This window comes from Salvelinus namaycush, chromosome 20 (genome assembly GCF_016432855.1).
Source record: "Salvelinus namaycush isolate Seneca chromosome 20, SaNama_1.0, whole genome shotgun sequence".
Classification (NCBI taxonomy): Eukaryota; Metazoa; Chordata; class Actinopteri; order Salmoniformes; family Salmonidae; genus Salvelinus; species Salvelinus namaycush.
The window spans coordinates 45,437,709-45,462,061 of NC_052326.1; the positions used below are offsets into that span (position 1 = coordinate 45,437,709).

The 24,353-nt window shown below is 42.5% G+C and overlaps 1 protein-coding gene across 3 annotated transcripts in view; it reads left to right on the forward strand.

The window, feature by feature from the left end:
* The first annotated feature begins 537 nt into the window (after positions 1–537).
* LOC120065408 (vitamin D3 receptor B-like) overlaps positions 538–24,353 on the forward strand; it is a 98,291-nt gene continuing 74,475 nt past the window's right edge. For 2 of the 3 annotated variants that reach the window (XM_039016396.1, XM_039016397.1), the window contains exons 1-2: positions 538–655; positions 1,246–1,325. In XM_039016396.1, the coding sequence (XP_038872324.1) occupies positions 645–655; positions 1,246–1,325 (91 nt within the window). In that variant the 5' untranslated portion in view covers positions 538–644. Of the gene's footprint in view, positions 1,000–1,245; positions 1,326–24,353 lie in introns of all 3 variants that reach the window. The other variant, XM_039016398.1, reaches the window with a different exon arrangement.

Below are 24,353 nucleotides of genomic sequence, written 5' to 3' on the forward strand. Positions count from 1 at the left end.
ATGTAATGATCGGTGTCTTGCTCTCATGCGCACACGCTTCTGCATACGCACAATGCTGAGGAAGATTAAAATAATAATACATACACAGAGACAATGTAATGATCACTACTATGTTCAATTCCTAGCCTGTAAAGCAATACTTTATTACAATGCTGCCACCTCACAAAACATGTGGCCACATAACAAAGAATAGTGCATAGCACATATTTGTGGCAGATAATCATATCGTTTTCTTTTCAGTGCATATATTATCATATTGTTACAATGTTATAGTAGCACTGTAGCAGATCAGTGCTTGCGGTGAAACAATGTTGCTTAAAAGCTCACGCGGTCAAAATTGTTTACCTCTTCGTTACCTCTGACGTCATGACACACCCCTGTGTTTGGGGGAAGGGGACTTGCTCGCACACGTTACGAGCATTTGGCTCGACCAAGCATAGCAGGGCTGGTGTAAAATGCCACCAACCAAAACACGGGATTAACGCAGATTGCACCTTTGATTGGCTATTGGAGAGGTTTACGGAACATATTATATACTGTGGACGTCCAGGGGCGGGGCATAACAAAAGTAATGGCCATTTATTTAGGGTCTGGCAAGACAGTGGATTTCACAGTTATTCTATAGAATTCGCCGTTTGTAGAGCATGACAAAAAGGTAAATACCGTAACCTTTATTACTAGGCGTTTTCGTTCATAGCAGTCGCGTTCTGTCTGAATACAATTCATACATCGCCTAAACTTGATTGCGCAATTAGGGTTAACCAGCCAGCTACACGCTAACGACCAGTATCAGCTCTCGAGCCAGCATTTAGAGCCTTCGTTTGGGCGTGATAGTTTTGACATTTCGAGTCGATCACATACGGGTCTTTGTAATACGCAGTTATTTCACAGTGTCGAACATATTTACTGCAATTCAACATGGAGAGGATTTTTTTCTCTAGATATTGACGACGAAAAACGGATTAAGGGCAACTTGGTCTTGGGAAAAGTTGTACACAGGTATGAAACTCGCATGCAGAGAAGGAATGTGAAAGCTAAAACTATTCTGCTGCTCGAGCTCAAAATGAACGCAGTGTTACAAGGATGTCAGTGTACCAAAATAATCTTTACAATCCAACCATTGCACGCATGTTGCTCAAATAATTGTCTTACATTTTCTTTACAGAGATACAAATTGTATTATTCAAGTAACCAAACTGTCTGAAACAAAGTCTGAATTGATTAAGCCAATTTCTACTTTTTCAGGATTAGAGATATATTAATGGTTAAGAGAGTTGTCAAGTCTTTATCCGCCATCTACAAACAAGGGCATGCCAAAATCTCAGGTAAGGTACTTTGATCTGATTTAAATCCATGCATTCATATACATTCATGCAATACATATCCATTCATGCAATTAAGCTCAGCTCGACATTCCTGAAATATTTATTATCTGTCATAGCTTTGAAAAAATTTAGCTAGATAAGCTCTTTAAAAGCTGGAGTGTATTGCAGACACCCTTGCCCCAAATATGCCAGACTACTACTATTTGACATAACATGAGTTACATTTTAGGCTTCTGTTACTAGACCTTCAAAATGGGCCTCTCGTGTCTCACACGGGCAACTTTTTTTTCCTGATTTAACGTCAACCATGTTCTTAATGGGTTCAATACGTAGGTTAAATCAAATCCACTGGGGTCCAGAATGATTCAATCCCTCGATAGAGATGATCAAAAAATACTGTATAAAATAAATAATACAAATACTGAGCTATATTGTATGCTCCAAAAGCGAAAACAATTATATTATTTTATACTAATACAATTGTGCTGGAAAATAGGTGTTGTTTAACAATTAATACAAAAAAACCCTAAGAAGGTAGGGGTCAAAATGATTGGATCCCCTGTTTCCACCGTCCGCTAGCGAGGATAACAACATTGAGCCTTTTTCTAAAATGTTTTATGAGATTGGAGAACACTTTGGGAGGGATCTTAAACCATTCCTCCATACAGAATATTTCCAGATGCTTGATATCAATTGTCTGCGCTTATGGACTGCCCTCTTCAATTCAAACCACAGGTTTTCAATGGGGTTCAAGTCTGGAGACTGAGATGACAATTGCAAAATGGAACGAAACGGGTAAACCTACCTGAATTTGTCCAATAGAAACTCTCGTTTGCAACTGTTTGGACATCCTAGATCAGCTAGATGCAGGCAAGAGTGTTCAAGGCAATATTGAATGTGTCACTATCTGTCACCTTGATTAATCCAATTTGTCTCTCGATTTGTTTCTACCTTATAAACTTAAATTCGTAGGCTAGGTTGTAGCAACCTCATGATGGGTATAGGGAAAATTTGAGTATCATGTAGTAGCCTAAACCTATTGATGCTACATTGAGCTGGGTGAATGGAATATGAATGACAGTCATTCAAATGCTTTGATAGAAATAAGGCCATGCTGATAAAACAAAAATGTTTTCCTCCCAAACATTAAACAGCACTGACTGCCACTGATGTTTAAATAAAATCAGTAAGGGCTTATATTTGTTTTTCTTGTCAAATGTATCACCATATGCCTAAAACTATCCTGGAAATAGATGACGTGTAAGTAACCTTACCTCACATTCTTTTTTTTCTGTCATAGTTGTGTTTTTAGTCATAGTAGGACACAATGTCGGAAAACGATTTCAAACTGAAAACAAATCATTGCTCTTATTGGACACGTTCACATGCAGCACCTTTTCTGTTTCAAAATGTTTTGTCCCATTTGCTCCTACTGAACATGGCCCCGGTTTCCATTTAGAAGTGGGTAGTGTCCTTTGTTTTCCTTCTACGCAGCCTTTGTAGCCAAATGTGTTGACGAGTGATGTAAGTATTCACTATTAGAAATGATGAGAATTCAAAATACTGCCTCTAAGGGAATTGAGTCAACTGACCCAACAGGTCATGTTATTGTAGGTAGCACACTTTCGTTGGCACTAATGAATCCAACGAAAATGTGAATTTATATTTCCACCGAGCTATTAAGATTAGTGAAGCGATATCAGGGTACTGTTTTTGTGCTTGAGCTCTCTGTGATTTTGATATGTTATTTCTCTCATGCTGACTCTGATAGATCTTTACTCAGGCCTAGAAGATTGAAAAGGTTTAGACCAATAAACCTCTTCAACCAGATTAGAATATCCTCGTTTATTAACACTTTAAATGACCGTGTTCTTATTCCTGTGTAAATATTTCTGTAAGTACAGTAAAGTAAAGAGCATCAGGCCTACTCATTGTTCTACTGTATTACAACAGTATACCTAATCTAAACCTTAGCCCTACCCCAAACCCATACCTTAATCCTACTTACAGTACGAGTACATTGTAACAATAAGTCATGACAATAGCATTTACCCTGTACTCTGTGTACACTTACTGTTAGTAATTACAGCGAGTCCTAAGAGCACTGTAATGTAAAGTGTGACCCCCTTGTTTTCTTGATGATGCACAATATGACATCAGCATCATCAATTCAAGGGATAGGCCTACTGCTGGCTAAAGTTCTATGTTACCCCCTAGAGATAGATCTCTATGATGTGTATGACGGGTAACACCTTGACCAAACCGGGCCGGCGCGTGCGGTATCGTGTGCATGTTGATTTTGTCTATCCCCACCAGACGCGTTCATGACACGTAGGTTAAAATAGCAAAAGCAACTGTGAACCAACTATATTCATTTGGGGACAGGTTGAAACACACATTAAACATTCATGGACATTTGGCTAGCTTGCTGTTGCTAACTAATTTGTCCTGGGAGGTGAACATTGGGTTGTTATTTTACCTTAACCTGTGTGTCATGAATGGACCTTTTGGTTGTTGGATCTTTGTAGAATTTTGACCTAGAGTCTCTACTCTGACAATTAATCCACAGTTAAAGGGGAAACCTAGTAAGTAAGTTTCTAGTTAGTTTCTAGTTAATTTTCTATGAATAAGCTCTCACCCACGTGGGTTAGTATTCTCCTGAAAACCAATGAGTAAATGGGAGAGGCAGGACTTGCAGCACGTCTAGCGTCTCAAATATAATAAATGTTTTATTTTAGCGCCTGGCTATGCAGACGCCCGTGAGCAGTTTGGATGAAATGATGGAATAACATGTATGTGTACATTTATTTTGCAATGATCGCGCACGCGACGTGGCTGGTCTAGTCAGGGTGTAACATGCAATATAGGCTTGCATTATGTATATGTCAAGTGTGGGATGTACAGAGTGGCATGTTATAGACACTTTGAATGAATTAGGCTGTTTGAATTAGGAGTGTGCTGATCGGACAAAACAAGTAACGGATATGGGCAATTTTCTGGATCCGTTTATGAGCCGAGTATTGTTTGTATTCGGGTGCCAGCAAGCATCTTTCTCATGTCAGTCAGTCACGGCGTTTCTAAACCATACTGTACTGTCTTTGCGTCAATCATGTTTGAGGCTCTACGTGGTCGAAATTAGAGGTCGACCGATTAATCGGAATGGCCGATTAATTAGGGCCAATTTCAAGTTTTCATAACAATCGGAAATCGGTATTTAACACCTTTTATTTAACTAGGCAAGTCAGTTAAGAACACGTTCTTATTTTCAATGACGGCCTAGGAACGGTGGGTTAACTGCCTTGTTCAGGGGCAGAACGACAGATTTTTACCTTGTCAGCTCGGGGATGCAATCTTGCAACCTTACGGTTAACTAGTCCAACGCTCTAACCACCTGATTACATTGCACTCCACGAGGAGCCTGCCTGTTATGCGAATGCAGTAAGAAGCCATGGTAAGTTGCTAGCTAGCATTAAACTTATCTTATAAAAAACAATCAATCAATCATAATCACTAGTTAACTACACATGGTTGATGATATTACTAGTTTATCTAGCGTGTCCTGCGTTGCATATAATCGATGCGGTGGCATTCGCGAAAAAGGACTGTCGTTGCTCCAACGTGTACCTAACCATAAACATCAATGCCTTTCTTAAAATCAATACACAAGTATATATTTTTAAACCTGCATATGTAGTTAATATTGCCTGCTAACATGAAATTCTTTTAACTAGGAAAAATGGTGTCACTTCTCTTGCAACAGAGTCAGGGTATATGCAGCAGTTTGGGCTGCCTAGCTCATTGCAAACTGTGTGAAGACTATTTCTTCCTAACAAAGATAGCCAACTTCGCCAAACGGGGGATGACTTAACAAAAGCGCATTTGCGAAAAAAGCACAATCGTTGCACGACTGTACCTAACCATAAACATCAATGCCTTTCTTAAAATCAATACACAGAAGTATATATTTTTAAACCTGCATATTTAGCTAAAAGAAATCCAGGTTAGCAGGCAATATTAACCAGGTGAAATTGTGTCACTTCTCTTGCGTTCATTGCACGCAGAGTCAGGGTATATGCAACAGTTTGGGCCGCCTGGATCGTTGCGAACTAATTTGCCAGAATTTTACGTAATTATGACATAACATTGAAGGTTGTGCAATGTAACAGGAATATTTAGACTTATGGATGCCACCCGTTAGATAAAATACGGAACGGTTCCGTATTTCACTGAAAGAATAAACATTTTGTTTTCTAGATGATAGTTTCCGGATTCGACCATATTAATGACCTAAGGCTCGTATTTCTGTGTGTTATTATGTTATAATTAAGTCTATGATTTGATAGAGCAGTCTGACTGAGCGGTGGTAGGCAGCAGCAGGCTCGTAAGCATTCATTCAAACAGCACTTTCGTGCGTTTTGCCAGAAGCTCTTCGCAATTCTTCAAGCATTGCGCTGTTTATGACTTCAAGCCTATCAACTCCCGAAATTAGGCTGGTGTAACCGATGTGAAATGGCTAGCTAGTTAGCGGGGTGCGCGATAATAGCGTTTCAAACGTCACTCGCTCTGAGACTTGGAGTAGTTGTTCCCCTTGCTCTGCATGGGTAACGCTGCTTCGAGGGTGGCTGTTGTCGATGTGTACCTCGTTCGAGCCCAGGTAGGAGCGAGGAGAGGGACGGAAGCTATACTGTTACACTGGCAATACTAAAGTGCCTATAAGAACATCCAATAGTCAAAGGTATATGAAATACAAATGGTATAGATAGAAATAGTCCTATAATAACTACAACCTAAAACTTCTTACCTGGGAATATTGAAGACTCATGTTAAAAGGAACAACCAGCTTTCATATGTTCTCATGTTCTGAGCAAGGAACTTAAACGTTAGCTTTCTTACATGGTGTGAGGGTGTTGGTGAAATGGAGAAAGGTGGTGTCAGGCGCAGGACACAGATGAGTATAGTCCGACAGTTTACTCAAAGAATGAAAGAATAATATTCCCACACGGAACACAAAATCCAAAGCACAAATAACACAAAGCCACATGACAAACAATAACGCACAAAACAGAGAGGGAAGCCAGGGGGTTAAATAAGGAACATAATTAATGGAATAGAAATCAGGTATGTAATAATGAAGACAAAACCAAACGAAAATGAAACATGGATCGGTGGCGACTAGAAAGCCGGTGACGTCGACCGCTGAACGCCGCCCGAACAAGGAGAGGGACCGACTTCGGCGGAAGTCGTGACACATGGCACATATTGCACTTTCTTCTCCAACACTTTGTTTTTGCATTATTGAAACCAAATTGAACATGTTTCATTATTTATTTGAGGCTACATTTTTTTATTGATGTATTATATTAAGTTGTAAAAGCAGTGGAGGTATCACCGCCACAGAACGTCAAGAGGCAATAAGAGACATCTATCTTGCTGCTCAAGAGGGGGTGACGTTCCCAACTACCACTACGGACCGCTTGGTTGTGTACAGAGAGCCAGAATCTGGGTTACTAGTCTGCGGTGGGAGAATCCATGGCTTCAGGGAGGATGGCGCTGCAGTTCCCCTTCTGCCTTTCAATGCATGGGTCTCTACTTTATTGGCACGGGAGGCGCACGATGAGGGTCATGAAGGTGTGGCGGCAACCCTGCTGAAAATGAGGAGGAAAGCCTGGGTCATCCAAGGAAGAAAAATTTCCCAAAAAGTAGTGGATAACTGCCTTTTCTGCAACAAGTCAAGAGCAAGAAGGTGCAATCAGGTAATGGCTGACTTACCTGCTGAAAGAGCCACACCTGCAGCTCCGTTCGAGTTCACTACAGTCGACCTCTTCGGACCGTACCTTGTCAAAGATGACATCAAGAAACGGGTCTCAATGAAAGTGTGGGGTGTCGTCTTCAGCTGTATGGCCAGCAGGGCAATTCATGCAGACCTGGTCAACACAATGTCGACAGAGAGCTTCTTGATGGCTTACCAACGCTTTACTGCAATTAGAGGGCACCCAAGAAAGATCTGGTCCGACCCGGGGACAAACTTCATCGGCGCCAAACCTGTCCTAAGAGAGCTGTACCAGTTCCTGGATGCTCAGAATAGAACTTCAATAGAAGAGATGTCGGCTCAAAAAGGTACCAAATGGGAGTGGACAATTCACCCTGCTGACTCACCTCACCGCAATGGGGCTGCTGAAGCCGCTGTTCGCGTTCTCAAGAAGGCACTGCAGAGCCTGGGCAACAACACTGGCCTTAGCTACAGCGAGCTTCAGACAACACTACAACTTGCTGCAAACCTTGCCAACGAATGGCAAATAGATGCCAGGGTACAGAGCCATGAAGAAAGCGTGCAGTATGTGTCATCCAACACACTTCTCCTGGGCCGAGCCTCTCCAAGCGGTGAGATCAGAACATTTGACTTTGCGAACTACCCTTACAAGAGACTCAGAGAGATGCAGAACCAGCTCAACAAGTTCTGGAGGTCTTGGAGCCAGCTTGCCGGCCCAAACTTATTTCTGAGAAGTAAATGGCACACTTCATATCGCAACGTTGCTGTCAGAGATATTGTCTGGTTGTGTGACCAAAATGCAGTGAGGGGCCAATTCAAGCTAGGACGGATGGTGAGCGTTAATCCAGATGCTAAGGGCATTGTTCGAGACGTGAACGTCAAAGTGGTCCAAAGCTCCTGCCTTCCTGTCACAAAACCCGCACTAAACCGGCCATCGGCCAAAGTCCTGAAAGAAGCTACACAAACCACAGTCCTGCACAGAGATGTTCGACGCCTGGTTGTCTTGCTACCAGTTGAGGATCAAACTCGGAGCTGACCGGCAGTATGTAGGTGCTGATTTACGATCTTTCCATCGGTTCCCGTGGGAAGATTGAGTGGGAGGTGTGCTGACAAACTGCCTGGGAGCTCCTCAGTGGTGAAACTCCTCCTCCTTCAATCAGTGGTGAACCAGGTGGAACAAATCTTCCAGGCAATCTGGGCGTGCCAGCACCTGGCTCTGCTGTTGTCTTTAGACCGCAGTGAAAGGAGCATTTATAGCACCACAAGACCAAGGAAACTTCATCTTTGTGATCAAGGTGACTGTGCAAGTCCAAGCCCTCCACAAAACTGTGAAAGACAGCCGGTAAGCGCCATATTGGCCATGTTTGGCTAGACTGACTTAAGCAGTGCACTGCTAATGATACTCTGGAAAACAGACTCTTAACTCTTAACTTTGATAGGACTTTTGCAGTGGTATTTATAACTTCAAATGTTGTTTGTGTGGTATAAAGGAAAAGTAAGAAGAGCCAAATTCATTGTTGACAAAACTTGTTTGAAATGGTTAAAAGTAATTTAAACTTTGTAGAAATCTTAGTAAACCAAGTTCTTAATTCAGTAACAAATGTATAGTCTAAAAAATCTTTGGTTAAAAAATGTAAGATTTATCTGCTTAAAACTACTGATTAGAAAATAAATGTAATTTTTTACTACTAAAAATATTTTGAATGTATTTGGCTAAAATGCAAATTTAGATAAAAATATACTGATTCTGCTCATTTGATTAAAAATGGTGGGTTTCTATTTTGGGAAACATTTGCTTAAAAGTGGAAACCTTGTATTTTATAATGGCAGAAATGTGTTTGTCTGAGGTGAATGTGGATAATTTTGTGTATTTAATTAGGCTGTCAACTCAAATAATAACTTGTATTTGTCATCTCTTTTTTGAGGTTTTTCACCTGTTTACTGCCAACCAAAGAATGGTAAATAAAAGACAAACAACTGATTCCATGGCTGTTTATTGAGTGAAATCCAGTTAAAATCTTCATGTGGAGGGACTGTCCTTTTCAAGTGGGGAATTGCACAAGAAAGAGGTCAAAACTTGACAGTCATTATTACAAATAAAGAAAGAAAATCGTCCGATTAATCGGTATCGGCTTTTTTTGGGGTCCTCCAATAATCGGTATCGGTATCGGCGTTGAAAAATCATAATCGGTCGACCTCTAGTCGAAATACCTCAACTGGCTCGTTTGCCTGTGTGTAAAGAGAAGGGCAGCCTGTACATTGATCCTGCTGCTTTGATTGGATCGATTGAAGTTGTTTCTCCATCCACTCACTTCATAATTTCACCCGATCACTTTTCCTCGCATGTGGTCTGATCATTTAGATTGCTGCTGCCTGCTACTATGATAAATCACATGGCAAGGACGTTTGCTATTAAGCTATCAATGTGCATAATATCTAACAAGCGGGGCAAGTGTAGGGAAAATTTTAACCGGTGATGCACATTCTGACTGAGTGACAGCAAACTTGGCTGCCTGCTGCAAGTTGAAGGCAGACAGACCCACCCCTCTGTACGCTGCTCCAAATCTGCAGGTTTTTTTTGCAGTGAGAATGTGCAGTGAGTTATTTTGCCAACATCTAATTAGGCATATTAGAACACTTATGTATCATCCGATCCGACTATCAACTGTCAACTTGCGGATACGATTCCGAATACGAGTATGGCCATGTCGGCACACCCAGAGTTTGAATCCTAAGCAGCCTGCATACACATAGTTTGAAGTACAATACCAACACAGCTACTGTAGTAGGTCAAAGCTGTGTGCTGGAAAACCATGGTAGAGCATGGGTGGAGTAGTTATTGTGGTCCACGTGAATTTCCTTTCTTTTTCGACCAATGCCTACCTCTCACTTTAAATATATATTTTTGTTTTGAATAGTGTTTATGTTTTATACAGCAGTACTCTGTGTCCAAGACATTTTCTCCCTCGGGGACAATAACGTTTTATCCTATCCTATGTAACCCATTTTGGAGGTGGAAATTGCCATAATGTAATGGTTCTACTGCCAGTGCCATCGTCCTACATCACTATCACCTCATAATGCCCTCGAGAGCATTTATAAGCGCATGATAACGTACTGACAAGATGTTCCATACACTGCGGCACGCCCCTAATTAAGTCGGTGGCACACAGCAAAACTTGGAACCGCCACTGTTGTTGTAGAACGTGCAGTTCCTGGTTGCTATGTACAAGACCGTGTAATAAGATTATCTGAACCTAGTCGGGATGCCTAATTTCTCCCCAACACACTCCCTCGCTCAATCACATTTCCTCTGCCAAAGAGGTGATGATGAGGGAAGTAGAGAAGTCAAGTCGCCTAGCGGACATGTTTGGAGGCCTGTAGGATCAATGTATGATACATGCAGGCCTAGTCTAGAGAATGGGAGATCTTGGATAAACATGATACGATCGCAAGAAAGCAGGATGAACAAAAACAACTCTTCGGCCTATTCCCTTCCCCTAGCCCCCACGTCTTCAGTTTTTTCAGATCTGACTGAGTGGATAAGTGTAAAGGCATCCGGTTGCTTCCCAGTCAAAACAGTTTGGAAGAGTTTGCATATATAATGTAGACATTTTGTGATGTTTTTGTTCGTTGTGTACTTTGGTAAGGATTTTTTTGGCTCTTCAGGCACACATTTTTTCTTGAGGCAAGTCTAAGTCGCTAGCTAAAGTCTATGCCCTTTCGTTGGTGACTGGTCAATAGTATGGATTTTTCAATAAAGACTTTGTTGTCATTCAATGAGAGACAAGTAATTTCCATTCACATTTTTTCATTGAGAAATACTACACCAAACTAAGATCTCCTCGGCAAAAACTCTGAACAGTTCATTTTGAGATGTGTCTGTTACTTGAGCTCTGTGAAGCATTTATTTGAGCTGCAATTTCTGAGGCTGGTAACTAATGAACTTATCCTCTGCAGCAGAGGTAAATCTGGGTCTTCCTTTCCTGTGGCGGTCCTCATGAGAGCTGGTTTCATCATAGCGCTTGATGGTTTTTGCGACTGCACTTGAATGTCACGACCGTTTAAAGGAGTGGACCAAGGCGCAGCGTTTTGAGCGTACATACTTATTTACCGATGTCGCCAACAAAAACATCAAACCGACACGTGAAGCCAACGTAGTGCATCCAGGCAAATAACAAGGACAACTACCCACAAAACCAACTTGGAAAATGGCAACCTAAATAGGCTCCCCAATCAGAGACAACGATAAACAGCTGTCTCTGATTGGGAACCCATCCAGGCCACCATCAACCTAATTACCCCTAGACAATACAAATTCCCCATAGATAACAAAAACCCTAGACAAGACAAAAACCCATAGACAATACAAAAACTAAACAAACCACCCCTGTCACACCCTGACCTAACCAAATAATAAAGAAACCAAATATAACTAAAGTCAGGGCGTGGCATTGAAGAAACGGACAAAGTAATGATGGACTGTCCTTTCTCTTTGCATTTTTGAGCTGTTCTTGCCATAATATGGACTTTTACCAAATAGGGCTATCTTCTGTCACCTTCTACCTTGTCACAACACAACTGATTGGCTCAAACACATTAAGAGGGAAATAAATTCCACAAATGAACTTTTAACAAGGCACACCTGTTAATTGAAATGCATTCCAGGTGACTACCGCATGAAGCTGGTTGAGAGAATGCCAAGAGTGCAAAACTGTCATTAAGGCAAAGGGTGGCTACTTTGAAGAATCTCAAATAGAAAATATATTTTGATATGTTTAACACTTTTTTGGTTACTACATAATTCCATATGTGTTATTTCATATTTTTTGACGTCTTCACTATTATTCTACCACGTAGAAAATAGTCAAAATAAAGAGAAACCCTTGAATGAGCAGGTGTGTCCAAACTTTTGACTGATACTGTAAGTAAGTGGGTGAAGGAATAAGGTCACGGCGCATCATATTGTTTTAGCTTGCTGCCGTGTTTGAGAGGTCAAAGACCTTTGGATGAGTTATCTGTACAGCTGCCACTGCAGCTTGATTTCCTTGTGTTTTCTCCTCTCAGTTCTGGGCCCATATGCTCCTCCCCTATCTTCTCTGAGCAGAGCAGGCAGGCCCTTTGTCCTAGCGACTCCCAGACTCCAAACAGAAACAGTGTGTACCCAGTACTGTTCTTCCTTCAGACAAGCTTGCCTCAAAACTTTGTTAATTTTCACAATGCATCTCATTCACACTCACCAAAAATGACATTTGGTAGCTCCTACCTATATCTGTATAATCTACCTATAATGTATAGCTGGATTGCCTGTCTTTGCAATTTGTTTATTTTCGTCTACGCTCGTTAACATATTTAGCTAGCAGACTCCATGGAAATTCCCCATTTACTTGTGCACATTTTGTTAGCATTCTTGTAGTAGCCTGCCAATGGGATTTTTTGCGGGGGGGTTTTGGAGCCCCTTGTGTACTAAGCCGGTAATACCGTAAATCCCGGAGTGAGAGAAGGATGGTATGAGGATATGAACGTCTGGTTACCGCCCAACCCTACTTTGGGAACTACTTCCCAATCCATTTGACTGTGATCCTGGCTCAATTGAACATGCCGGCAAGTGAAATCAAACAGCTGGTCGAGCTGTCATGTGACCGAACGCATTCGCGTGTCACTACGGAGTTTTGGTTCCTGACTCAAAGGGAATATACCCTGGCATCTCCCTCTAATCATTAATGCCACGTTCAAGACAACTGGGAACTCTGGAAAAAAACAGGGTAAGACTAGGAAAAATCATTTTTTGAACGGTCATCCAACTGAATTCCAACTCGGGAACTCTGGCCTCTTTCTGGAGCCCTGACTTTCTGACTTTCTGACCTGAAGACCACTGATGTCATTATTTGATCTCATATTTTTCAGAGTACCCAGTTGTTTTGAAAGCACCATCAGTGCTCTCGTCTGCTATAAAACCAAATATCGAACCAGGTTGGATGTGACTGCAGAGATGAAGTGCGCACTGTTGACCACGCACGCCCCTTGACTTTTAGAAGCGCCGATGTGACACCCATCTCAGCACACCCATCTCAGCACACCCATCTCAGCACACCCATCTCAGCACACCCATCTCATTAGTGGTGGTGAGATAAGATACATTATGTCAGACTCATTTGTAATTGACTGTCGTAGCCCCACATTAAAAGTATGTAATGGTGAGTTGAGAAGACAATCGGAAATACTGTTAGAATGTTTTTCAATTGACTGCCCTAGCCCCAAATAAAAAAGTACACATTGGTTGTTAATTGCATAATTTCCAGATGTCAAAATGGGGTCGTAGGCCAAAAAGCTGGACAACCAGAGCTGAACCTAGAACAGTAGCCCGAGGGCATTGTAATGCAGGCTCACGTTCCAGCCAGTCACAGCCACAACAATGGCAGGTTGTGTACGAGGGTCGAGCAGTCGTGTTGGTACAGTCTATTAGCTTTCTGTCCACCCTGCGACAGCAGTACAGTGATCCAACCCACCCCCTCCATGACCACTGTAATTGGTTGCTTCCTCCTCTCGCATATGTAACAGTTTAGGCCTCCTATAGAGCTACCCTTTATTTGACACAGAAAGCTGGGCTTTTGTGTGGGTGTTTGCCGTATGCTGTATATAGTGCACGTGTTAAGTTGTTGTTGGGAGTAATGACGCGTTAAGTTCCACCTATTAGTGTTGGGCACACATTGAAATGTCCAGTGGTTGATGGTTCGAACACTCGACACGTCACAGGTAAAGCATACTTGTGTGTAAGTATAGCCGGGTTAGTCATGTAGAATAATGCGACTTCTTGGAAACTTGTTGTATGCAGGGCCCACCAGTGGGTTGAGAAAAAGGAGAAACCCACTTGGTTTGGTCCCTGTATGAGTTAGAATGAGTGAGTTAGTTACATTGTAAATAGTATGAGTGAGTAAGTATGAGTTAGTGGAAATAGAATGCTTTAGTATCCGGCCATAATGATGATACAAAGAAGGTGTTACGACATCATTACCTGCAGGTGATTGAGGCATAGTACACGTTGCCGAGGTTTGTACTTTTTGGGTTTTGGTTATGTAACTGGGACCAGAGCTAAGTGCTTACACCCACATCAACCACATGTCTGTTGTCTGTCCGGTCATGTCCTTGCTAGTTCAGAGTGTGTGTGTGCTAGTGTGTGTGTTTGCGAGAGAGCGATAGCACTTAATCGCTCCCGAGCTCTGGAGAGACAGGGCTGTGTGTGTGTGTCCAAGCGGGCCTCTTCGTCTTTCCCCTCTCCAGAGTCCAGCGAGGGACCCAGCAAAAGGGCAGGCCGCCCCTGCCTCTCTCGCTTCGCGGTGGGGCCTGGAGAGGGGTGTGTGTGTGGAGACCAAGGTTATTATAGTAAATGTAAACTGAAACAAATCATTTTTGGGGGGGCTTAAACATTCTAGTAAAATAAAATAAAATAATGAAGAAAAACATTTGAAAAACTATCTTCAAAAACTAAATAAAATAAAAAACACAATTTCTGTTTAGTTGTGCTGAAATCTAATAGGCTTTTCAAGCATTTTTTTATTATGGGGTTTTTGATCTTCTGAATCTGGCGGGTAAATTCTACCAGTAGATGGTGATGTTTCAAGTAGGCCTAGCTTGTGCATCACTATCACTAGCTAGTAGTAATTAATTGGGTGAGCGAGGAGCATGAGCGTGAACCATAGGCCTGAACAATGGCGGTAGCAGCAAATTATTTTCTCGCTCGTTGGAATAATGTGTAGAATTGCAGGAAATTAGCTTTAAAACTGCTCAATTTTCTCCTCACTTGATGGAACAATGGTAGAATTGCAGGAAATTAGTTTTTAAAACGGCAAAATATGACACGGGAGGTTGTATGACAGAGGGAAATGAAGGAGAGAGGGAGAGGGGAATTGAGAGTGATATCTGAGGACAGGACTGGACTAGTGTTACTCACTCACCAAGTACTCTTTTATTCCGATTGCAATTATGCAACTTAACAAATGTTGGACTAATTGCACTTAGCACTTGTACTATGAAATTGCACTTACCCTTTCTATTTTTTTGTAAATATCCTTTGCTATTTATTTTACATTTTTCAATGTTATATGTTTTATGACTGCTGCAAGATGAATTGCGGACATTTGAGGACATTCAAGTTTTCTGAATCTGAATCGCTGGTGTCTATCCAGGCCTATTCTGTTGTTCCAGTTTCTCTTTCTATTGTTCTTTTTTCTCTCTTTTCCCCCATCAGTCGATCACTGTCTTTTTAGGGTTTCTTTACTGCATCCTCTATCCCTCTTTCTGACACTTCTATCCCTGTTTTTATGTATTCCTTATTTTCTCTCTGTTTGCTTCTGTTTCTGACTCTCTTTCTTTCTCGCCGTTCCTCCCCCTCCCCCCACATCTCTTCGCCTTGTAAAGTTGCTTATTTCTCTCTCTCTCTCTATCCCTCTCTCTATCCCTCTCTCTATCCCTCTCTCTATCCCTCTCTCTATCCCTCTCTCTCCCCCTCTCTCTTTCCATGGAGAGGGTCATTCCAGGTCTGATTTGTTTTATGTCTGTTCTGTACTTGTAGTGACCCAGCCAGAGTATGCAGTAAAACACATCTCTCTTACTCTGTCTCTCGCTCTCTCTCTTTCCTTTTGGGAATATCTTGGCAGTCGGGAGCCATTTCTGAGCCATTTTTGGTATTGCGTCATGTGATGTGATAGGGATCCAGCCGCTCATTGGGCTCCGTCGTTTCGTAGAATGACCCCTTCTCTCTCACTCCACCAGCATTCCGGCCCCTCTCATTTTTCCAGCTCTGTTATAGGTCTGGACGTGATTCCGGCTCCGACTTTTGTGTGTCGGGATGTGGTCCGTAAGCTCATTGCTGACATTCTTGAGACATGATGCCGGGAAGTTTTTGTTCCTTCTCTTTCCTGCTTGTCTGTGAGCAGTTAAGGCAAATGATCACTTTTAGAAAATCCTGTTTGCATCCTTCTCCCCCCCTTCCCCTTCTCATTAAGTTAGGGCAAATGATCACTTTTGCCCCAATGTAACTCCAAGTCAATCACACTTCTGTGAAATCAATGTGTCCACTTAGGAAGCAACACTGATTGACAATAAATTTCACATGCTGTTGTGCAAATGGAATAGACAACAGGTGGAAATTATAGGCAATTAGCAAGACGCCCCCAATAAAGGAGTGGTTCTGCAGGTGGTGACCACAGACCACTTCTCAGTTCCTATGCTTCCTGGCTGATGTTTTGGTCACTTTTGAATGCTGGCGGTGCTTTCACTCTAGTGGTAGCATGAGACGGAGTCTACAACCCACACAAGTGGCTCAGGTAGTGCAGCTCATCCAGGATGGCACATCAATGCGAGCTGTGGCAAGAAGGTTTGCTGTGTCTGTCAGCGTAGTGTCCAGAGCATGGAGGCGCTACCAGGAGACAGGCCAGTACATCAGGAGACGTGGAGGAGGCGGTAGGAGGGCAACAACCCAGCAGCAGGACCGCTACCTCCGCCTTTGTGCAAGGAGGAGCACTGCCAGAGCCCTGCAAAATGACCTCCAGCAGGCCACAAATGTGCATGTGTCTGCTCAAACGGTCAGAAACAGACTCCATGAGGGTGGTATGGGTTGGGGGTTGTGCTTACAGCCCAACACCGTGCAGGACGTTTGGCATTTGCCAGAGAACACCAAGATTGGCAAACTAGCCACTGGCGCCCTGTGCTCTTCACAGATGAAAGCAGGTTCACACTGAGCACATGAGCACATGTGACAGACGTGACAGTCTGGAGACGCCGTGGAGAACGTTCTGCTGCCTGCAACATCCTCCAGCATGACCGGTTTGGCGGTGGGTCAGTCATGGTGTGGGGTGGCATTTCTTTGGGGGGCCGCACAGCCCTCCATGTGCTCGCCAGAGGTAGCCTGACTGCCATTAGGTACCGAGATGAGATCCTCAGACCCCTTGTGAGACCATATGCTGGTGCGGTTGGCCCTGGGTTCCTCCTAATGCAAGACAATGCTAGACCTCATGTGGCTGGAGTGTGTCAGCAGTTCCTGCAAGAGGAAGGCATTGATGCTATGGACTGGCCCGCCGTTCCCCAGACCTGAATCCAATTCAGCACATCTGGGACATCATGTCTCGCTCCATCCACCAACGCCACGTTGCACCACAGACTGTCCAGGAGTTGGCGGATGCTTTAGTCCAGGTCTGGGAGGAGATCCCTCAGGAGACCATCCGCCACCTCATCAGGAGCATGCCCAGGCGTTGTAGGGAGGTCATACAGGCACGTGGAGGCCACACACACTACTGAGCCTCATTTTGACTTGTTTTAAGGACATTACATCAACGTTGGATCAGCCTGTAGTGTGGTTTTCCACTTTAATTTTGAGTGTGACTCCAAATCCAGACCTCCATGGGTTGATAAATTTGATTTACATTGATAATTTTTGTGTGATTTTGTTGTCAGCACATTCAACTATGTAAAGAAAAAAGTATTTAATAAGAATATTTCATTCATTCAGATCTAGGATGTGTTATTTTAGTGTTCCCTTTATTTTTTTGAGCAGTGTATATTCCATCTAAAAAATGTCAAAAGTTTAACATTTTTAAAATAATTATACACTTCTATTTTTGCATTTTGAATTACATTTATCAAAAACTCATATACAGTACCAACAATACATTGTGGCTTTGACATGAAGAAAGAAACAGCCTGCTGGTGGCTTTGGTGATGGCGTGAATTGGATAAGTAGGTACTAAAGTACCCAAAAAGTTTTGTCATGTTATGTTGCTAGTTGATGATAAAAATCAAAGATAGCCAGCTATCTAATTGCACCGGTCCATGCAAAATGAAGTGGCCCCCCACTCGGATCTAGCATGCAGTAAGCTAGCAAGCTACAACAACTCCATCAACATTGCACGTTTTGCAGAAATGAATGGTCAAATACAAATCTGATTAATGTAATTGTTTATTTCAAGGTATGTCTTTATTTTAGTTGAACTGCCTGATCTTCATTGGCCAATATAACTTGTAGGATATCATGGTTGCCAATGTTTGTGTTAGCCATTATACCTGGATTTACTATTACTGCTGCTAGTAACGTTAGCACTCAGGTTAGCATGTGGGTAGCTATAGCTACCATCAGCTAACAACAGAGTTTTAGCCAGTTTGGTCATAAGCGTTCAATGTCTACTATGATGGTAAAGGTTTAGGAGAAATGCTGATGTGCTGAACTGCTAATAAGTGATGTGTTTCAAGGCTTCTAGGGGTAAGCCAGCAGGGGTGTGAAAGGGGCCAAGCTAAAAGCCTGTACGCTGTCTTAAGTGATACCAATATTTTTAGCAGATACAGAATAAAGAAATCCCAGGATACGGTCATTCAGAGTGCCCCTTCCTTGCCTCCTTGTCTCCTTTATTGCTTGACCACAAGCCTGAAACGACTGGATAGGTGAAACCAATGGCTAGTTTCCCTTTACCTGTCCATTTTTATATGCTCAGTAACAATAAAGAGACAAGGAAATTAGGTATTTTGTGAGGGTTGGAACACTGCCATGGTCAGTTTTGAGCCTGCCCACAACTACACCGCTCTCCTCTTTGCAATAGGAGCTTGCAACAGTGCCAATGGCTAGAAGATACAGCGAACAGCAACAATGTTTGGAAATGTATACACCTCCGTACAAGATTCAAACCACCATGCACTCCTGATTTATTGACCGTGTTAAATTGGTCGGAATTGTGGGAGTGCATCTACCGTTTTCATTGAATGTCTTCAGGTGTTTGATATACTACTTTTCAGTTTTAGCATAAATCCAGCACCTAGACTAAAGCCTATTAGTTGACCATTTTAAAGGAATTGCATGAGTTTTAAAGGGATAGTTCATCCGTTAGTCAAAGTTTGCCAGATGTTTACAAAAGTGGTCCTAGGTGTAGCTGAACGCTTAACCTGTTATTGCCATCTGTTGTGTAGGCCTATATGATCCTGCTATTTGTATTAGGAGACATGGAAACTAAATTATAAAGGTTGGCCTAATTTCATCTAATTTCATCTAATTAGATGGTGTCAAACTTTCTCATTCATTTTGTAATGAGATATGCATGTAGCAGAACCTACATAACTGATTGTGCAACAAACATACTTTCCTGGACCTTTTCTTGAGGTATGAAAACATCAAAGATTTCAATTTTTTTAATGAACAATCCCTTTACTTCCTCCAAGAGTAGAATTCTCGCCTACGAACACCACCACTGCCTGGTGTTGTTCAATAATTCAGTACGATAGTAATATGGCTTACATAATGTAATAAATTATTGGTTCTCACAATCCCAGTTGCTGGTAATGAACAGCGTTTAAGTGCTGGTCTAGGTTCAGCTGTCCCGTGAGTCCCATGTCCTCCAAAGCTCAAAGTATCAGAGCAGAGTGCTTATCTAGGATCAGTATTTTAGAACATAATTCATTAAATTAGGCTATAGGGACATGGAGGACCTGATCCTAGATCAGCACTTCTACTCTGTCACTGTTTTTCAATACCAGCCCAGATCATCTTTGAAAACATCCAACTGATCCAGATACAGTTCCTAATATGCTTCCGGATACCATTCCTTAGTCTTGGCCATAGATAATTATGCATCATTATGGTTGTGACGCATGCATGTTATTTCAGTAATCTGAATTAAGAAATCAGAAGCGGAGAGGATGAGTCACTCTGTCGCAAGCTAAGCTCTTTACTGTCGACTAGTCAGTCGGTGCTGCCAGATGGACTACCTGGGCCTGGGGTGTATTCAACTGACTTCAAGCGTTCAGAATGTTGCAGATGGGTATGTCTTATTTTGTTGCTTTCACCACCCACTCCAAATGGAACGTTGTGGTCAAATTTACGGAAGGGAAAGGGAAAACCCAGTCAGTTGCACAACAATGCATTCAACTGAAATGTGTCTTTCAGGTGGCTGCCTTAATTTATGTCCATGTCATCGGCGCCCAAGTAGCAGTTGTTGTTTCGTGTTAAATAGTGGTGGAAAAAGTTGTTGTTTGGTGTTAAATAGTGGTGGAATTAGTACCCACATATCATACTTGAGTAAAAGTAAAGATACCTTAATAGACAATGACTCAAGTAAAGGTGAAAGTCACCCATTAAAATGCTACTTGAGTAAAAGTCTAAAAGTATTTGGTTTAAACTATACTTAAGTATCAAAAGTAAATGTAATTGCTAAACTATACTTAAATATCAAAAGTAAAAGTAAAAGTAGAAATCATTTAAAATTCCTTATATTAAGCAAACCAGACGGCAACTTTTATTTAAAAAATGTAAAAAAGATTGACGGATAGCCGGGGCACATTCCCAACACTCAGACATAATTTACAAACAAAGCAGATCAGAGGCAGTAGAGATTAACAGGGAAGTTCTCTTGATAAGTGTTACGCCCTGACCTTAGCGATCCTTTTTATGTCTCTTTTTGGTTTGGTCAGGGTGTGATTTGGGGTGGGCATTCTATGTTTTGTTTTTCTATGATTTTCTATTTCTATGTTTTGGCCAGGTATGGTTCTCAATCAGGGGCAGCTGTCTATCGTTGTCTCTGATTGGGAACCATACTTAGGTAACTCTTTTTTCCACCAGTGTTTGTGGGAAGTTGACTTTGTTTAGGGCACATAGCCTTTGAGCTTCACGGTTTGTTTTTGTACTGTTTATTGTTTTTGTTCAGCGTCTTGTTTAATAAAGGAACATGTACGCTCACCACGCTGCACCTTGGTCCTCATCTTTCAACAGCTGTGACAATAAGTGCGTGAAATTGACAATTTTCCTGTCCTGTTAAGCATTCAAAATGTAACGACTACTTTTGGGTGTCAGGGAAAATGTATGAAGTAAAAAGTACATGATTTTCTTTCGGAATATAGTGAAGTAAAAGTTGTCAAAAATATAAATAGGCAAGTATCGATGTTCCCGAACAGATTTCAGAGGGAATGTTTTGCAGGACCAGGGTTGGAGAACCCATGGCATACAACATTTGGGGCGTAATATCACTTGTTGCGCAATGAGAGCATGCTCCTCAAAAAGTGGTTGATGTGTGGAGTGAAATAAGTGTATTTATTTCTCAGCTGCTCATATTAAACAAATGTTCCGCTATAAAACCCAAGTAGCGCACAGCACCATGTCTTTTCCCCCCTGCACATATTCCTTCCCATTTGATAATGGACCATTCTAAATCAAAATTAATTTGGCATATTAGTAAAGACAAGATTAAATTGAAAAAAAGTCTGATGGGGGAAAATATGATCACTTGATGAGAGAACAGGGTGGAAGAAGAGGCAAGGAACAGAACCCAAGCTTTTTTTGCTACTTTCTCAAATCATAAATCGCCTATAGTCACATCATGCAGCTCATATATGTTTTGATTTCTAAGACATTCTAAGGTTTTTATCATTCACAACTAAAGTTTCCAAATAAGTCTAAATCTAGCATATAGGACCTGTTTCAAATGATCACGTATGCTCAACATAGCGACTCATATGCGTACTCACTCCGGAATGGGAAAAATATCCTTTCTATTTTATTCAGCTTTATTCAAGTTCAATTCTAATCTTCTTACTATAAAATCATATAATATAAAATAATGGCACGGCACTAAATAAACAAGCCTTCAGCCTATGGCAGGAGCACAGCCAGATAACATACAGTAGACCAACTCATATTCTGTTCTTCTGAAATACTTTTTCTTTATATCATAATGTTTCTTAGACCTGACTACAATAAATAAGGGATTTATTGTGATGGTGTATATTAAATTGATTTATTAGACTTTTTAAAATGTAGATGTTCCAAAGGCCCGTATCAGCAGCTTGTGCCTGGAGATGATAAACATGTTTATGTTAATTAATGGTCAATTACCGTGAGACCAGAAGTATTTTGCATGACAGTAACCGACTGACAAAATTTCATGGCCCCTGTGTGCCCTAGATCGGCCAGCTCCTTCCTGTACAGTCCTTCCTGTACAGTCAATGTACACAATGGCTGGATTGGCCAGGGTGTGGAAAAAAGAGGCCTCTGTCTGCATCGCATTCCGTCAACTCACATCGCACACATTAGACACACAGCGCAAGACCAGTCCCATCACATCACACACACATCACACACACTGCAAGACAAGTCCCATCACATCACCGAGGGAGCTAGAGAGAGTTCAGACACAGAGAGAGGTTTGAGAGGTCAGATACAGAGGGAACTAGAGAGAGGTCAGATACAGAGGGAACTAGAGAGAGGTCAGATACAGAGGGAACTAGAGAGAGGTCAGATACAGAGGGAACTAGAGAGAGGTCAGATACAGAGGGAACTAGAGAGAGGTCAGATACAGAGGGAACTAGAGAGAGGTCAGATACAGAGGGAACTAGAGAGAGGTCAGATACAGAGGGAACGAGAGAGAGGTCAGATACAGAGGGAACGAGAGAGAGGTCAGATACAGAGGGAACGAGAGAGAGGTCAGATACAGAGGGAACGAGAGAGAGGTCAGATACAGAGGGAACGAGAGAGAGGTCAGATACAGAGGGAACGAGAGAGAGGTCAGATACAGAGGGAACGAGAGAGAGGTCAGATACAGAGGGAACGAGAGAGAGGTCAGATACAGAGGGAACGAGAGAGAGGTCAGATACAGAGGGAACGAGAGAGAGGTCAGATACAGAGGGAACGAGAGAGAGGTCAGATACAGAGGGAACGAGAGAGAGGTCAGATACAGAGGGAACGAGAGAGAGGTCAGATACAGAGGGAACGAGAGAGAGGTCAGATACAGAGGGAACGAGAGAGAGGTCAGATACAGAGGGAACGAGAGAGAGGTCAGATACAGAGGGAACGAGAGAGAGGTCAGATACAGAGGGAACGAGAGAGAGGTCAGATACAGAGGGAACGAGAGAGAGGTCAGATACAGAGGGAACGAGAGAGAGGTCAGATACAGAGGGAACGAGAGAGAGGTCAGATACAGAGGGAACGAGAGAGAGGTCAGATACAGAGGGAACGAGAGAGAGGTCAGATACAGAGGGAACGAGAGAGAGGTCAGATACAGAGGGAACGAGAGAGAGGTCAGATACAGAGGGAACGAGAGAGAGGTCAGATACAGAGGGAACGAGAGAGAGGTCAGATACAGAGGGAACGAGAGAGAGGTCAGATACAGAGGGAACGAGAGAGAGGTCAGATACAGAGGGAACGAGAGAGAGGTCAGATACAGAGGGAACGAGAGAGAGGTCAGATACAGAGGGAACGAGAGAGAGGTCAGATACAGAGGGAACGAGAGAGAGGTCAGATACAGAGGGAACGAGAGAGAGGTCAGATACAGAGGGAACGAGAGAGAGGTCAGATACAGAGGGAACGAGAGAGAGGTCAGATACAGAGGGAACGAGAGAGAGGTCAGATACAGAGGGAACGAGAGAGAGGTCAGATACAGAGGGAACGAGAGAGAGGTCAGATACAGAGGGAACGAGAGAGAGGTCAGATACAGAGGGAACGAGAGAGAGGTCAGATACAGAGGGAACGAGAGAGAGGTCAGATACAGAGGGAACGAGAGAGAGGTCAGATACAGAGGGAACGAGAGAGAGGTCAGATACAGAGGGAACGAGAGAGAGGTCAGATACAGAGGGAACGAGAGAGAGGTCAGATACAGAGGGAACGAGAGAGAGGTCAGATACAGAGGGAACGAGAGAGAGGTCAGATACAGAGGGAACGAGAGAGAGGTCAGATACAGAGGGAACGAGAGAGAGGTCAGATACAGAGGGAACGAGAGAGAGGTCAGATACAGAGGGAACGAGAGAGAGGTCAGATACAGAGGGAACGAGAGAGAGGTCAGATACAGAGGGAACGAGAGAGAGGTCAGATACAGAGGGAACGAGAGAGAGGTCAGATACAGCTAGCTAGCTGCCTCTAGCTTCTGCTCTGTATCTGCTTTGGGCACACTGGGGCTTTGTGACACACAATGTCACTGAGACAAGGAGGTCACCACCGCTCCCTCTCCGTTTCTCTCTTTGATTTGGAATTTCTCTATCTTTTTCCCCTCTATCTATCCGACTCAATCTCTGTTTCACTCTGTTTGCCTTCAACACCTGTCTTTCTCTTTGTTTCTAAATCTGATTTGTTTTATGCCCTTCACTCTCTCACTCTGTGATTCTGACTATCTTTTGTTCCATCCCTTGTTCTTACTCCCTTTCTGACCTCTCTCTAGTTCTCTCTGTATCTGACCTCTCTATCTGTATCTGACCTCTCTCTAGCTCCCCCCGTCCTACTCTGTATCTGACGTCTC